General features: G+C 43.0%; 2 protein-coding genes across 7 annotated transcripts in view; both read right to left on the bottom strand.

Moving 5' to 3' along the window:
• The window catches only part of LOC135572999 (uncharacterized), a 13,132-nt gene extending 10,488 nt beyond the window's left edge, over window positions 1-2,644 (bottom strand). Inside the window, exon 1 of the mRNA XM_065022054.1 lies at window positions 2,552-2,644. Within this exon, the coding sequence (XP_064878126.1) occupies window positions 2,552-2,644 (93 nt within the window). The remainder of the gene's footprint in view (window positions 1-2,551) is intronic.
• The window catches only part of LOC115133141 (pleckstrin homology domain-containing family A member 5-like), a 146,029-nt gene that overhangs the window by 74,380 nt on the left and 54,149 nt on the right, over window positions 1-17,500 (bottom strand). The window lies entirely within an intron of this gene.

The raw sequence follows: 17,500 nt of genomic DNA, 5'->3' as shown, positions 1-17,500 counted from the left end.
CCTGGTTCAAGCCCAGGTAGGAGTGAGGAGAGGGACAGAAGCTATACTGTTACACTGGCAATACTAAAGTGCCTATAAGAACATCCAATAGTCAAAGGTATATGAAATACAAATGGTATAGAGAGAAATCATCCAATAATTCCTATAATAACTACAACCTAACACTACTTACCTGGGAATATTGAAGACTCAGGTTAAAAGGAACCACCAGCTTTCTCATGTTCTGAGCAAGGAACTTAGACTTTAGCTTTCTTACATGGCACACATTGCACTTTTACTTTCTTCTCCAACACTTTGTTTTTGCATTATTTAAGCCAAATTGAACATGATTCATTATTTATTTGAGGCTAAATAGATTTTTATTGATGTATTATATTAAGTTAAAATAAGTGTTCATTCAGTATTGTTGTAATTGTCATTATTACAAATACATTTTAAAAATAGACCGATTAATCGGTATCAGCCTTTTTTTTGTCCTCCAATAATCAGTATTGAAAAATCATAAATCGGTCGACCTCAAACAACACACACACACACACACACACACACGTCCATTATCTCTTCAACAGACTTTATAACTGGTTTTAGTTGTTTAAGTTTACACTGAAAACGTTTTTCAATCCCGAAATGTACACTGCTATTAAAAACCGCCCAAGGATTTCAATAGCAGGAAAATCCCTGGAAACAGAGGGGGGTTGGAGGGAAGGAGAGAGAAAGCCATAGGTCCTCAATGCCACCCATGTCACAGCAGCACAACACAGTGTAGCTGAACCGAGACCCAACACGTCCATAAGAGTTATTGTCATACACCCTCTCAGCCAGGGCCTGCATGGGGCATTGCATCCCCATTCATAAAGCTGCACTGGGAGGGGACAGAAAGACTAAGACGTGCAGTAAAATGACACCATATGTTTAAGACTTGCACCAAAACGCTCACAGTGTGACCAGTGGCATATTTAAAATAAAATAAATACATTTAGTAGACTTCACTGATGACTAGTCCATATGTGCTGAAACAGCCATTTCTTTCAGAATATCATTACTGGAACTCTAAGCAAACACTTCCAAAATAAAGCAGGACTTTTCTTCTCACTGTCTCCAACGGTACATTTTAGTGTGAATAATTCATTAAGGACTTCACTGGTAATGCAAACATCAACAGTGGGTCTCCCAGGACTAAACAAAATGACACATTAATATTTGATACAGACCTCAAAATAACAGCAGAGACAGCATAATGTTTGTACGAGGAAGGGAGGGGAGTGGGATATGATACACTGTAAAGGGCTTTGAACATGTCAATACCATGGGTCTGCACTTCCTCTCGGTCTCTCTGTGATGTCACTTCCTGTTTCCTGTCAGAGTGGGCATCCAGGTGTAGGTAGAGAGAGACAGCTGAGTGGGCTGGCATGAGGCAGGAGGACAGTGTGCTAGCTAGAGTACAGCATGAATCATAACATTGTGATGACTAGGGTTGTTCCATCACCATTCTATAGGCCGGGGTTTGTTATACGTCTACAGTTCTATCAGTCACACTTGAGCTCATTGATGGGATGTACGGGTAACTGCCAAAATAAAAGGAAACACTTGAGTAAATGAGGGATGAGGGATATGAGGGACACAAAACATATTGAAAGCAGGTGCTTCCTGTTAATTAAGCAATTATCATCCCACCATGCTTAGAGTCATGTATTAAAAATGCCCAGTTGCCCATTACCTTGGCTAATATACCTAGAAGAGATCTCAGTGACCTTTAAAGAGGAGTCTCAAAGGAGCTGTGTGTGTGTGTGTGTGTGTGTGTGTGTGTGTGTGTGTGTGTGTGTGTGTGTGTAAGAATGGTGTTGCATCCCACCAACAGAATTCCAGACGCTTGTAGAATATATGCCAAGGCACATTGAAGCTGTTCTGGCTCGTGGTGCCCCAATGCCATAGAAGAGATGCACCTGCCATACTGTAGAAGGCCATGAGAAGACGGGATCGTTTGAATGCAGTATTTCTGTAGTGAAACTGGGGCACAAATCAAATTTATTTATATAGCCCTTCGTACATCAGCTGATATCTCAAAGTGCTGTACAGAAACCCAGCCTAAAACCCCAAACAGCAAGCAATGCAGATGTAGAAGCACGGTGGCTAGGAAAAACTCTAGAAAGGCCAAAACCTAGGAAGAAACCTAGAGAGGAACCAGGCTATGTGGGATGGCCAGTCCTCTTCTGGCTGTGCCGGGTGGAGATTATAACAGAACATGGCCAAGATGTTAAAATGTTCATAAATAGTCTAGTCTACTAACCACCATATACAGAGGTGCACAGACAGAGAGAGATTTACCTCAGATTACACAGACCCACAAAGAATTCGAAAGCAAATCCAATTTTGATAAACTCCCATATTTACTACATAAATACAGCAGTGTGCCATCACAGCAGCAATGTTTGTGACCTGGTGCCACAAGAAAAGGGCAACCAGTGAAGAAGAAACACCATTGTAAATACAAACCATATTTATGTTAATTACTTTCCTTTTTGTACTTTAACTATTTGCATCATTACAACACTATATATATACATACGACATACAACAAACACTGTATATATACACATACGACATACGACACTGTATCTAGACATACGACACTGTATCTAGACATACGACACTGTATCTAGACATACGACACTGTATCTAGACATACGACACTGTATCTAGACATACGACACTGTATCTAGACATACGACACTGTATCTAGACATACGACACTGTATATAGACATACGACACTGTATCTAGACATACGACACTGTATCTAGACATACGACACTGTATATAGACATACGACATACGACACTGTATATAGACATACGACACTGTATATAGACATACGACACTGTATATAGACATACGACACTGTATATAGACATACGACACTGTATATAGACATACGACAACACTGTATATAGACATACGACACTGTATATAGACATACGACACTGTATATAGACATACGACACTGTATATAGACATACGACACTGTATATAGACATACGACATACGACACTGTATATAGACATACGACACTGTATATAGACATACGGCACTGTATATAGACATACGGCACTGTATATAGACATACGGCACTGTATATAGACATACGGCACTGTATATAGACATACAACACTGTATATAGACATACGGCACTGTATATAGACATACGGCACTGTATATAGACATACGACACTGTATATAGACATACGACACTGTATCTAGACATACGACACTGTATCTAGACATACAACACTGTATGTAGACATATGACATACGACACTGTATGTAGACATACGACACTGTATATAGACATACGACACTGTATATAGACATACGACACTGTATATAGACATACGACACTGTATGTAGACATACGACACTGTATGTAGACATATGACATTGTATGTAGACATACGACACTGTATGTAGGCATACGACACTGTATTTAGACATACGACATTGTATGTAGACATACGACATTGTTTATAGACATACGACATACGACACTGTATATAGACATACGACACTGTATATAGACATACGACACTGTATCTAGACATACGACATACAACACTGTATATAGACATACAACACTGTATATAGACATACAACACTGTATATAGACATACGACACTGTATATAGACATACGACACTGTATATAGACATACGACACTGTATGTAGGCATACGACACTGTATGTAGGCATACGACACTGTATGTAGACATACGACACTGTATGTAGACATACGACACTGTATATAGACATACAACATACAACACTGTATATAGACATACAACACTGTATATAGACATACGACATACGACACTGTATATAGACATACGACATACGACACTGTATATAGACATACAACACTGTATATAGACATACGACATACGACACTGTATATAGACATACGACATACAACACTGTATATAGACGTACGACATACAACACTGTATATAGACATACGACATACAACACTGTATATAGACATACGACATTTCTTTATTCTTTCGTGAGCAATGTTTTCTGTTCTTTTTTTGTTATTTCACTTTTGTTTAATATCCATTTCACTTGTTCTGGCAATGTTAATAATAATAATAATAATATATAATAATAATACGTTTCCCATGCCAATAAAGCCCTTAAATTAAAATTGAGAGAGAGAGAGAAAACAGGCAGAAGTTTACAGAGAGGGAATGAAATATGGAAACCAGTGGGCAGATAGCTGCCTTTCTCTCTCTCTCTCTCTCCATCTCTCCTCTCCTACGCAGTGTGATTGCATACCTCCCTCTCTCTACCTGGCAGTGTGAGTCTTGCTGTATAATTCACAAACAGCAGCCAGGTCACTAATTTCACTCTCTGTAGCAGAGTAGATATGTCAGGTTGTAGTTGTGTTCATAGTATCCACAAGCAGCCCCTGTGTGTGTGTGTGTGTGTGTGTGTGTGTGTGTGTGTGTGTGTGTGTGTGTGTGTGTGTGTCTTTGTCCTGGATGTGTGTGGATAAATGACAGCGAGAGAGGAGAGTGACGTGGTTGGGTCAGGGTGAGAGAGAGCCACATCCACCATCATTACACAGACATTTTATGTCACTGGAAGGGAGAGAGGCTCTAATCAAACCTCAATCACTAATACCTGGAAGAGCATGTATGCTCCGCTGGGCTGGCTTTCCCCACTAATGTGACCTCATCAGGCGCACACGTGTGCGTGCAAGCGTGTGTGTGTGTGTGTGTGTCTGTGTGTATAGCCTCTGTAAAGTTCCAGCCTCTCTGTGTCCCCTGAGAGTTGTCTCTCAGACGAGGCAGAAGAGAGGATGTTGCTGTCATTTTAAACATCCTGTTTAAAGCATAGAGCTCTAGCAGCAAGGCATTCATCTTCAGATGACACATCTCGGTCCACTGATGCTGCATACACTTAGCATATCTCAGGTGACATATTACCGCAGGCTAAATCAGTGGTAAAACCCCAGCATTTTGTAATGACAGTCTGCAATTGGCACGTTGATGTTGTCATTTTGTTTTCAGGCCAGGACACATTGTATCGATCGATGCAGACTGAAACAAAATACTAATGTACAACAACATGAATGAACCTCAATATATAAAGCACAATACATCAATTTAATGTGTAATAGAACATGCTGTAAAATGTGCAAAGTCGTAATGGATCACGGATGACTTTCAAATCTGCCTCCAGTGCGTCCTGAAATGGAAGGCAATCTCATGTCACGAAGGAGACAGTGTGACAACCATTGTTCGGGAGAGAGACTTTGTGAGCTAAAAAGGCCAGGAGTGATGAATCAGATTCACTGTCAGTCATACAATGACCACTCACTCTAACTACTGTTTGCAGATATGTTTTCCACATGACTGCTCTGCTGCTGAACTGGTGCCGTGTGTGCGTGTGTGTGCGTGTGTGTGTGTGTACGTGCCTCTATCCGTCTGCCTGCCTGTCTGTAGCACCTCTTGGTGAGACTACAGGAAAATACCAGTTTCCAACCATAGAACGTATCACTAAGAGTCGAAGCAGACATTCACATCCTTACAAATGGATCTGAGAGCATTACGAGTCTAGACTCATCTCGGTGAATGTGCTATAGTGTATAATACAATTGCCTGGGAGGACCAAAAAAAAAAAAACACCCTCACTATAATTGAGTCTCCCGCACATTAAAATGTCAGAGAGAAAGGACAGGGAACAGGCTCATCGACAGAGAGTGGGATGAAATAATGAGGGAGGAGAAGGGGATGAAGCTCATTATGAGTTTAAGAAACGGGTCGCCTGACCTTAATCGTAAACAGCGAGTTTGCGGTGAGTAAGATGTTGCTAGGGGCAACCAGGCCATTCAAGCTCAGTGTCTGAGTCTCAGATAGTTTGGAGTAGTATAGTGCACTACTTTGATAAGTAGGGACAAATGGTCTGAGTGGAAAGTAGTGCACTATATGGGAAATAGGCACTGAAAAGTGGGTAACTATATGGGAATGTCATTTGACATTCCCGTGTATTTTCCCTTCTTAGTGCAGTACCTCTATACTGCTCCAACTGGAATCCTGCATTTTGGTTCTACAGCCAGGAAGAGTCATGCTATGCTGAACTGATCCCCTCAAGAATTCCACAAGAGAAGAAATGCTATTGAGAGGGGAGGTGCCAACGGGAAGGGGAAGAGGAATAGTGGTGCGTGTAATGAAGGCATGGGATTAGATGCATGTTGTGATTCAGCTGCACGACATCAAAGAGAGAGAGAGAGATGCTTCGTTACCAAATCCAATAAGATGAAGGTGACAGACAAGCTGACTGAGTAGAGATTCTACCCAGCTGATTCTTGCTACCTAACTTCTAGGTTCTCTCCTACAGACATACTAGTTCTACTGATTGTCAGGCTCTGTCACAATGCACATGGGGAAATTCAAAAAAACTATTTCGGTCAAGTGAATCAGACAGCAGCGGTTAAAGCTCTCTTGCCTGACAGAGCTTTCAGAGACCTTATGCCCCTCATACACACAGCTGGCCTGGAGGAGACGCACACGCGCACACGGCAATGAGATTCTGCATGCTCTAACTGCCTCTCTGTCAGTCAGAATCAGGCCCAGTGGTTAGATTACATAACTACATCCTCACGAGTGTGTGTGTGTGTGTGTGTGTGTGTGTGTGTGTGTGTGTGTGTGTGTGTGTGTGTGTGTGTATGCATAACTAGACATCCTCCCGGCTGTATGCACGGCTGAAAGACCATGGGAATAACCACTCCGAGCTAAAAATCCACTCTCTTTTTGCCATTCTGTTGCCTGAATAGGTTTGAGACTGGAGGAGTACGGACATGAAAAAAGGTGGTTAAAGTGTCTGTTAAAGGAAAAAATGTAAATGTTCCCTGTCTGTTCTGTTTAAAAGCACGCTGACACCCAGGCTCAAGGTGTAGACACGGCGAAGTCTCCTTATATTTGAGTGTAAACGACCTCAGCCAAGAGGTCTGGACCTTTATGGCAGGCACAAGGAGGACATTGCTGCTTGCTGGTTCAAGCCCCTCTCCGGCCGTTCCCCCTGAATCGCTACAATGGTATGGCTATTGCCTTCCCTCGTCGTTGTGAGTAATGTTGACTGGATGAGAGACAGAAGTGTCTGCAACTCGGGATTACATTCACAGCTCTGTTAAGGCTGTTACGACTGAAGGACAGGCTCTCTCTCCAACCCACACAATATAATAGCTGTCCTGCAATAAACCCCTCTGTTTGGACTATCAATCATCACCAAGCGACAGCAGGTTCTGGTTCCTATTGTTTTATATCTGGTGAGGTCAGCCCATGTAAGATCCTTTCTCCTCACACCGGAGTCACACACACACACGCAGACAGATCAACTGTCAAATTAATAATACCCGTTTGATGTTTCGGTGTGTGTGTGTGTGTGGTGACCAACACATCCAAGTGTAATGGAAAAATAGCATTACCATAGCATACCATTATCATAGCATAACATTATCATAGTAATACACAGTCCAGCATTGTAATGGATGGATTATAATGCTAATGCATAATGGATAATATGTAAATGGTTCTTTACCAGGTGTTCAAAGTGCTTTATATTGTACGGGCCACAATGTTAATCAGATAGTATGAGAATACAAGGCAAAGAGAGAAATGGTAATAAAATGAAACCTTGCACTTGTTTCTCATTATGTAAATGTTCCAGACAATTATCAGCCACAATCAGACCTGCCTGCAGTCCCCATGACTACGGACCAAACACGTGTGTGTCTCTTTCTCTTCTGTGTGCGTGCATGTGCACACAAGTACGTGCGTACCTGAGGACAACTGCATACTACGAAGTGGAAGAAGGATAACTGTGAGCCAGCCAGCCAACCAACTTTCCTTCTCCTAAAATCAGAGATATTTTTTCCTTCCCGCCTAGACCCAGGGGATATATCAGACAGGGTAGTGAACGGCCCGGAACCTTTTATTCTGGCTACAACAAATCCCAGGCAAATAACGTTTCAAAGAGGAACCGCTATGCCTCCGTATCATTATGCAGGAGTTAGCAGCCATGCTGCGTTCACCTTGACAGCTCGTGTGTGTGTGTGTGTGTGTGTGTGTGTGTGTGTGTGCGTGTCATCTTGGCCATGTTCTGTTATAATCTCCACCCGGCACAGCCAGAAGAGGACTGGCCACCCCTCATAGCCTGGTTCCTCTCTAGGTTTCTTCCTAGGTTTTGTTTTTCCTAGCCACCGTGCTTCTACACCTATATTGCTTGCTGTTTGGGGTTTTAGGCTGGGTTTCTGCACAGCACTTTGAGATATCAGCTGATGTACGAAGGGCTATATAAATACATTTGATTTGATTTGTGTATGTGTGTGTGCTAGCCCAGTCATCTTCCTTCCATAACATCACAGCTGGGCTCTCAGTGTGTGCGTTGGTACATTTGTGAGTGTGTTTTTGTGTGTGCTTAGCTAACAGTCACCTTCCTCAGCAGCTAAGAGCAGCTCTCAGATCATCAGAGACACAGGTCCCTTGCTTCTGAAACATACCACACAGTGTCACTGTGGACAAACATGAGAAAGGAAACTAAAGAAACGGGAGAGGAGGAAAACATGAGAGGAAACTAAAGAAACAGGAGAGGAGGAAAACATGAGAGAGGAAACTAAAGAAACGGGAGAGGAGGAAAACATGAGAGGAAACTAAAGAAACAGGAGAGGAGGAAAACATGAGAGGAAACTAAAGAAACAGGAGAGGAGGAAAACATGAGAGGAAACTAAAGAAACAGGAGAGGAAGAAAACATGAGAGAGGCAATTAAAGAAACGGGAGAGGAGGAAAAACATGAGAGAGGAAACTAAAGAAAAGGGAGAGGAGGAAAAACGAGAGAGGAAACTAAAGAAAAGGGAGAGGAGGAAAACATGAGAGAGGCAACTAAGGAAATGGGAGAGGAGGAAAACATGAGAGGAAACTAAGGAAATGGGCGAGGAGGAAAACATGAGAGGAAACTAAAGAAACAGGAGAGGAGGAAAACATGAGAGGAAACTAAAGAAACGGGAGAGGAGGAAAACATGAGAGAGGAAACTAAAGAAACAGGGGAGGAGGAAAACATGAGAGGGGAAACTAAAGAAACGGGAGAGGAGGAAAACATGAGAGAGGAAACTAAAGAAACAGGAGAGGAGGAAAACATGAGAGAGGAAACTAAAGAAACGGGAGAGGAGGAAAACATGAGAGAGGAAACTAAAGAAACGGGAGAGGAGGAAAACATGAGAGAGGAAACTAAAGAAACGGGGGAGGAGGAAAACATGAGAGGGGAAACTAAAGAAAAGGGAGAGGAGGAAAATATGAGAGGGGAAACTAAAGAAACGGGAGAGGAGGAAAATATGAGAGGGGAAACTAAAGAAACGGGAGAGGAGGAAAATATGAGAGGGGAAACTAAAGAAACATGAGAGGAAGAAAACATGAGAGAGGAAATTAAAAAGAAACTGGAGAGGAGGAAAACATGAGAGGAAACTAAAGAAAAGGGAGAGGAGGAAAACATGAGAGAGGAAACTAAAGAAACGGGAGAGGAGGAAAACATGAGAGGGGAAACTAAAGAAAAGGGAGAGGAGGAAAACATGAGAGAGGAAACTAAAGAAATGGGAGAGGAGGAAAACATGAGAGAGGAAACTAAAGAAACGGGAGAGGAGGAAAACATGAGAGAGGAAACTAAAGAAACGGGGGAGGAGGAAAACATGAGAGGAGAAACTAAAGAAAAGGGAGAGGAGGAAAATATGAGAGGGGAAACTAAAGAAACGGGAGAGGAGGAAAATATGAGAGGGGAAACTAAAGAAACGGGAGAGGAGGAAAATATGAGAGGGGAAACTAAAGAAACGGGAGAGGAGGAAAATATGAGAGGGGAAACTAAAGAAACATGAGAGGAGGAAAACATGAGAGAGGAAACTAAAGAAACAGGAGAGGAGGTAAAAGAGCTGCGGTTGCCCTACAGCTCACACCACCAGGAGGAACTGTGGTGAATATCAACACAACAGACCATATTCACACCGCCTGGGGTCAGGCTGGGTGAAAGGGGATAATGTATTACGAAGCAGATGTGAGGGATTTGGAAGATCATTGCTGATGGACCTTTGGGGAAACAAGAGTATATCTACAGGATAGTAATGTAGGCCGCTAAATCTCTGTTTTCAGAACATTTCAGCAAGGAGCTAAGTCCCTGTAGGTTAGCGTGGGGAATGAGGTACCTGGAAGCACACTCCAACATTCTACCAGAAGACACAATTTATTCTGCAAAAAAATGCATCACTTTATAGTTTTGGCCTTGGAGAAAGAATCTGTCTTTTAACATCACACCTCAACAACACCCGTCAACTAAGGATAGAAGCTGAGCCAAGAACAGAAATGAGACACACAGAGAACAGAGGCTTTCCATCTCCCCTCGAGAGGTAAAATCAACCTTATTAAATGATTACATTTCCACACACATCTGCACCTCATTAGCATCAGCAAACAGCTCTTCTGCAAAGAAGAGAATCGACCGTAACAATTACATTTCATTACCTTCCCCTCTCCCAGTGGGTCCATTGGTTTCCACTTACTCAAACACAAATGTGACTTCACTCAGGTGCCACGACGACGCTTCATATTAGACGTCTTTATTGTGGTAGCAGTTGGATTCACAGCGGTCCGGTCTGTCTGTTTACCTGATAAATATCATCATTAAATTGCCGAGGCAACGGGTGGGGATTACAGAGGCATTTTAACTGCCATCTGAAACATCTTCTCTTCTCTCACTGTAGGAAGTCAGAGTCTTTTAACAATAACAGATTGAGGAAAATAACTACGTTGCCTCGTCTCATCTACAGTTGAAGTCATTAAAACTAGTTTTTCAACCACTCCACAAATGTTTTGTTAACAAACTATAGTTTTGGCTACTTTGTGCATGACACAAGTCATTTTTACAACAATTGTTTACACACAGATTATTTCACTTAAAATTCACTGTATCACTATTCCGGTAGGTCAGAAGTTAATATACACTAAGTTGACTGTGCCTTTAGACAGCTTGGAAAATTCAAAAAAATTGATTCATTGGCTTTAGAAGCTTCAGGTAGGCTAATTTACAAAATGTGAGTCAATTGGAGGTGTACCTGTGGATGTATTTCAAGGCCTACCTTCCCACTCAGTGCCTCTTTGCTTGACATCATGGGAAAATCAAAAGAAATCAGCCAAACGCCTGAAGGTACCACGTTCACTCTGTACAAACAATAATATGCAAGTATAAACACCACAGGACCACGCAGCAGTCAAACCGCTCAGGATGGAGATGCGTTCTGTCTCCTAGAGATGAGCGTACTTTGGTGCGAAAAGTGCAAATCAACCCAGAACAACAGCGAAGGACCTTGTGAAGATGCTGGAGGAAACAGGTATAAATGTATCTATATCCACAGTAAAACGAGTCCTATATCGACATAACCTGAAAGGCCACTCAGCAAGGAAGAAGCCACTGCTCCAAAACAGCCATTAAAAAGCCAGACTATGGTTTGCAACTGCACATGGGGACAAAGATCGTACTTTTTGGAGAAATGTCCTCTGGTTCGATGGCATCATGAGGAGCTAAAATTATGTGGATACATTGAAGCAACATCTCAAGACATCAGTCAGGAAGTTAAAGCTTGGTCGCAAATGGGTCTTCCAAATAGACAATGACCCCCAGCATACTTCCAAAGTTGTGGAAAAATGGCTTAAGGACAACAAGGTCAAGGTATTGGAGTGGCCATCACAAAGCCCAGACCTCAATCCTATAGAAAATGTGTGGGCAGAACTGAAAAAGCGTGTGCGAGCAAGGAGGCCTACAAACCTGACTCAGTTACAATAGCTCTGTCAGGAGGAATGGGCCAAAATTCACCCAACTTATTGTGTGAAGCTTGTGGAAGGCTACCTGAAACGTTTGACCCAAGTTAAACAATATAAAGGTAATGCTACCAAATACTAATTGAATGTATGTAAACTTCTGACCCAATGGGAATGTGATGAAAGAAATAAAAGCTGAAATAAATCGTTCTCTCTACTATTATTCTGACATTTAACATTCTTAAAATAAAGTGGTGATCCTAACTGACCTAAAACAGGGATTGTTTTACTAGGATTAAACGTCAGGAATTGTGAAAAACTGAGTTGAAATGTATTTGGCTAAGGTATATGTAAACTTCCGACTTCAACTGTATAGTTAGGAGTTTTAAACAATCTCACCAAATGATCCTCTAAATGAACCCTCAACATCAGAGAAGACTCAGTGTAGAATGACAATACAGTAGCCTGCAGGAGATTATTTTCACCCCTAGCCTGATTACACAGCACGGGGGCTGCTGTTAATGGTATGTTCCTGGGGGAACCAAAATAGAGTACAAGACCATTATATGATATGGAGAACTAGAGCCAGAGTGGAGGGAGTTTTGGGGCTGGGTTTCACATAGCCGCACAGCACAGATGGTTACACAATCACACCTTAAAACCTGTTGCGACTCTAGGGGCAGTATTTTCATTTTTGGATAAAAACGTTCCCGTTTTAAACAAGATATTTTGTCACGAAAACATGCTCGACTATGCATATAATTGACAGCTTTGGATAGAAAACTCTGACGTTTCCAAAACTGCAAAGATATTGTCTGTGAGTGCAACAGAACTGATGTTACAGGCGAAACCCAGATAAAAATTCAATCAGGAAGTGCCGCATTTTTTGAAACCGCCTCATGCCAATGACTCCTTATATGGCTGTGAATGAGCTACGAATGAGCTTACATTTTCTACGTATTCCCCAAGGTGTCTACAGCATTGTGACGTCTTTTTACGCATTTATGTTGAAGAATAGCCGTAAAGGACCACATTTAGCAAGTGGTCACATGATGGCTCCCGCAGAAAATCTTGCGTAAAGTACACAAGTAGCCATTTTTCCAATCGCTTCTTATGAGAAACCAATTGTCCCGACGGATATATTATCGAATAGATATGTGAAAAACACCTTGAGGATTGATTCTAAACAACGTTTGCCATGTTTCTGCCGATATTATGGAGCTAATTTGGAAAAAGTTTGGCGTTGTAGTAGTGACTGCATTTTCCGGTCGATTTCTCAGCCAAACGTGAAGAACAAACTGAGCTATTTCGCCTACAAAAATGATATTTTTGGAAAAAAGGAACATTTGCTATCTAACAGAGTCTCCTGAGTGAAAACATCCGAAGTTCTTCAAAGGTAAATGATTTAATTTGATTGCTTTTCTTATTTTCGTGAAAATGTTGCCTGCTGGTAGCAGAGCCTAGCCATAGCATTATGCCATGATAAACTTACACAAATGCTTGTCTAGCGTTGGCTGTAAAGCATATTTTGAAAATCTGAGATGACAGTGTGATTAACAAAAGGCTAAGCTGTGTCTCAATATATTTATTTTGTGATTTTCATGAATAGGAAGATTTTCTAGAAAGATTTATGTCCGCTGCGTTATGCTAATTAGTTTGAGGCTATGGTTACGCTCCCGCATGTTTTAAAAAAACAATTTATTTAAATTTGACCTTTATTTTACTAGGCAAGTCAGTTAAGAACAAATTCTTATTTTCAATGACGGCCTAGGAACAGTGGGTTAACTGCCTGTTCAGGGGCAGAACGACAGATTTGTACCTTGTCAGCTCGGGGATTCGAACTTGCAACCTTTCGGTTACTAGTCCAACACTCTAACCACTAGGCTACCCTGCCGCCTCATGTGGGTTTGAGAGTCATGAGAAGTTAACTGCACTCAGCTCGACAGCTCCCCCTATCTCTCAGTCTCTCCTGGGAGTGTATGTATTTGTCTGTGTGTGTTTTCCCCGTGGCAATCTCTGTCCAATGACAGAGAGACACAGTGCGTGTGTTACAGACAGAGTGTGTGTGTGTGTGTGTGTGTTGACAGTGTGTGTGTGTTCGTGCGCGTTCGTGTGTGTTCTCTGCTGTGGTCTCCAGAAAGCGTTGATCAGTGAGTAGCCCGTAGGCAGCAGACACAGGTAGACAGGCTGTAAGAGGTCTCTACAGACTCATTACAGATGAGGCAGGCAGGCAGTATTGAGAGAGACTGGCTGTGTTATCTGAAACGCCTCCCCGCACACACACACACGCACACAAATATGCAGTAATTAGGCAAAAATGTAAAACAGCTGTCATTAGTCTAAAATTGCTCATGGCAAAAATTAAACTCTCAGCCCATCATGTATTGTCCTTGGTGCATCAGTGGTCTGTCATTCCCTGACAACAAAGTTATTTTTTACTAATAGGTGTATTTAATTGATAGCAATGTCAAAATAGTTCCCCAAAAACGACACTCCTGTAACGCGTTCATCTTAATGGTTCTATATAATTACTGTATAGTAAGTTACAGATGTCAACGCACCTGTGTGCTGAATTTAACAGCACTTAAAAATACACTACACAGCGTAGTGTGTGTGAACACCCCTTCAAATGAGTGGATTCGGCTATTTCAGCCACACCCGTTGCTGACAGGTGTATAGAATCGCGCACACAGCCATGCAATCTCCATAGACAAACATTGGCAATAGATTGGCCCGTACTGAAGAGCACAGTGACTTTCAACGTGCCACCGTCATAGGATGCCACCTTTCCAACAAGTCAGTTCGTCAAATTTCTGCCCTGCTAGAGCTGCTCCGGTCAACTGTAAGTGCTGCTATTGTGAAGTGGAAACGTCTAGGAGCAACAACAGCTCAGTCACGAAGCCACACAAGCTCACAGAACGGGACTGCCGAGTGCTGAAACATGTACAAAAAAAATGTGTCTGTCCTCGATTGCAATACACACTACCAAACTGCAATGTCAGTCAGCACAATAACTGTTCGTCGGAAGCTTCATGAAATGGGTTTCGATGGCCGAGCAGCCGCACACAAGCCTAAGATCACCATGCGCAATTCCAAGCGTTGGCTGGAGTGGTGTAAAGCTCTCCACCATTGGACTCTGGAGCAGTGAAAATGTGTTCTCTGGAGTGATGAATCACTCTTCACCATCTGGCAGTCCGACGGACTTTGGCGGATGCAAGGAGAACGCTACCTGCCCCAATGCATAGTGCCAACTGTACAGTTTGGTGGGGCTGTTTTTCATGGTTCAGGCTCCTTAGTTCCAGTGAAGGGAAATCTTAACACTAAAGCATACAATGACATTCTAGATGATTCTGTGCTTCCAACTTTGTGGCAACAGTTTGGGAAAGGCCCTTTCCTGTTTCAGAATGACAATGCCCTCGTGCACAAAGTGAGGTCCATACAGAAATGGTTTGTCGAGATCGGTGTGGAAGAACTTGACTGGCCTGCACAGAGCCCTGACCTCAACCCCATCGAACACCATTCAGATGAATTGGAACACATACTGCGAGCCAGGCGTAATCGATCAACATCAGTGCCCGACCTCACTAATGCTCTTGTGGCTGAATGGAATTAAGTCCCCGCAGCAAAGGGGGAACGAACTCTATAATAAAGCCCATGATTTTGGAATGAGATGTTCGACGAGCAGGTGTCCACATACCAGCTGTACACTGAGTGTACAAAACATCAGGAACACCTTCCTAATATTGAGTTGCACCCCCTCTTTTGCCCTCAATTCATCGGGGTATGGACTCTACAAAGTGTCGAAAGCATTCTACAGGGATGCTGGCCCATATTGACTCCAATGCTTCCCACAGTTGTGTCAAGTTGACTGGATGTCCTTTGGATGGTGGACCATTCTTGATACACACGGGCTACTGTTGAGAGTGAAAAACCCAGCAGTGTTGCAGTTCTTTACACAAACTGGTGTGCCTGGCAGCTTCTACCATACCCCGTTCAAAGGCATTTAAATTGTTTGTCTTGCACATTAACCCTCTGGTGGCACACATATACAAGTCATATCTCAATTGTCTCAAGGCTCAAAAATCCTTCTTTAACCTGTCTCCTCCCCTTCATCTACTGATTGAAGTGGATTTAACAAGTGGCGTCAACAAGGGATCCTAGCTTTCACTTGGATTCACCTGGTTAGATCATGGAAAGAGCAGGTGTCCCTAATGTTTTGTACACCGAGTTAATGTTATGCTCCTGCTGTACATAGTGCAAATAAATACTATACACTGGGATGTACTAAACCCTGACTGCGCTTTGGACACAAAAACAGGCAACAGACATAATATCAACACATCCATACTCAAACAACCTCCAGAGCTTACCATGAACACAGTGTTTCTGGTCGATACGGAGAACATGTGAAGAATACTGCTCGTAAGGAGGGCTTCTCTCCCCCCCCCCTTACTTCCCTGCTCTCCTCCAGTCTCCCTATATCCTCCAGAGTTTAGTGACAGCTGCACACATTTGGAGTCACCGAAGGGAGGATCAGCGAGTGAGGGAAGAGAGAAAACAAGGGAGGGGATGAATACATTCTCTCCCTCTCTCTCTCCACTTAACAGACGCTTTCATCCAAAGCGACTTGCAATCATGCGTGCATACGTTTGTACGTACGGGTGGCCCCAGTGGGAATTGAACCCACAACCCTTGGGTGTTGCAAGCACCATGCTCTACTGACTGAGCAACACAGCTAAAGCTTTATGTCTTTATTTCTGCAAACACTTGAGTGATGACTGAGTCACACAGACAGACTGCTCTGATGAACTATGTCACATTTATGGCCCAGCTCTGACTGCATGTGTGGGTATGGATGTGGCTTTGCAGACCTGCGAGCCACAGCGGCCCCTCATGAGTTTTTTTGTGGCCCCCATCAAAGTTGCCCATCCCTGGGTTAGACACTGAGCTACATTAGGGGGACCACTGGTACTGACGCTACGGTCACAAGACGCAGGCCTCCTAATTGTCCCTAGAATTTCTAAGCAAACAGCTGGAGGCAGGGCTTTCTCCTATAGAGCTCCATTTTTATGGAGCGGTCTGCCTACCCATGTCAGAGACGCAAACTCGGTCTCAACCTTTAAGTCTTTACTGAAGACTCATCTCTTCAGTGGGTCATATGATTGAGTGTAGTCTGGCCCAGGAGTGGGAAGGTGAACGGAAAGGCTCTGGAGCAACGAACCGCCCTTGCTGTCTCTGCCTGGCCGGTTCCCCTCTTTCCACTGGGATTCTCTGCCTCTAACCCTATTACAGGGGCTGAGTCACTGGCTTACTGGGGCTCTCTCATCTCTGGGGTCAGTTTGTTATATCTGGAGTAGTTCTCCTGTCCTATTCGGTGTCCTGTGTGAATCTAAGTGTGCGTTCTCTAATTCTCTCCTTCTCTCTTTCTTTCTCTCTCTCGGAGGACCTGAGCCCTAGGACCATGCCCCAGGACTACCTGACATGATGACTCCTTGCTATCCCCAGTCCACCTGGTCATGCTGCTGATCCAGTTTCAACTGACCTGAGCCCCAGGACCATGCCCCAGGACTACCTGACATGATGACTCCTTGCTGTCCCCAGTCCACCTGGCCATGCTGCTGCTCCAGTTTCAACTGTTCTGCCTTACTATTA

This window comes from Oncorhynchus nerka, linkage group LG8 (genome assembly GCF_034236695.1).
Source record: "Oncorhynchus nerka isolate Pitt River linkage group LG8, Oner_Uvic_2.0, whole genome shotgun sequence".
NCBI classification, from domain to species: Eukaryota; Metazoa; Chordata; class Actinopteri; order Salmoniformes; family Salmonidae; genus Oncorhynchus; species Oncorhynchus nerka.
This window is presented reverse-complemented; position numbering and strand designations above follow the sequence as displayed.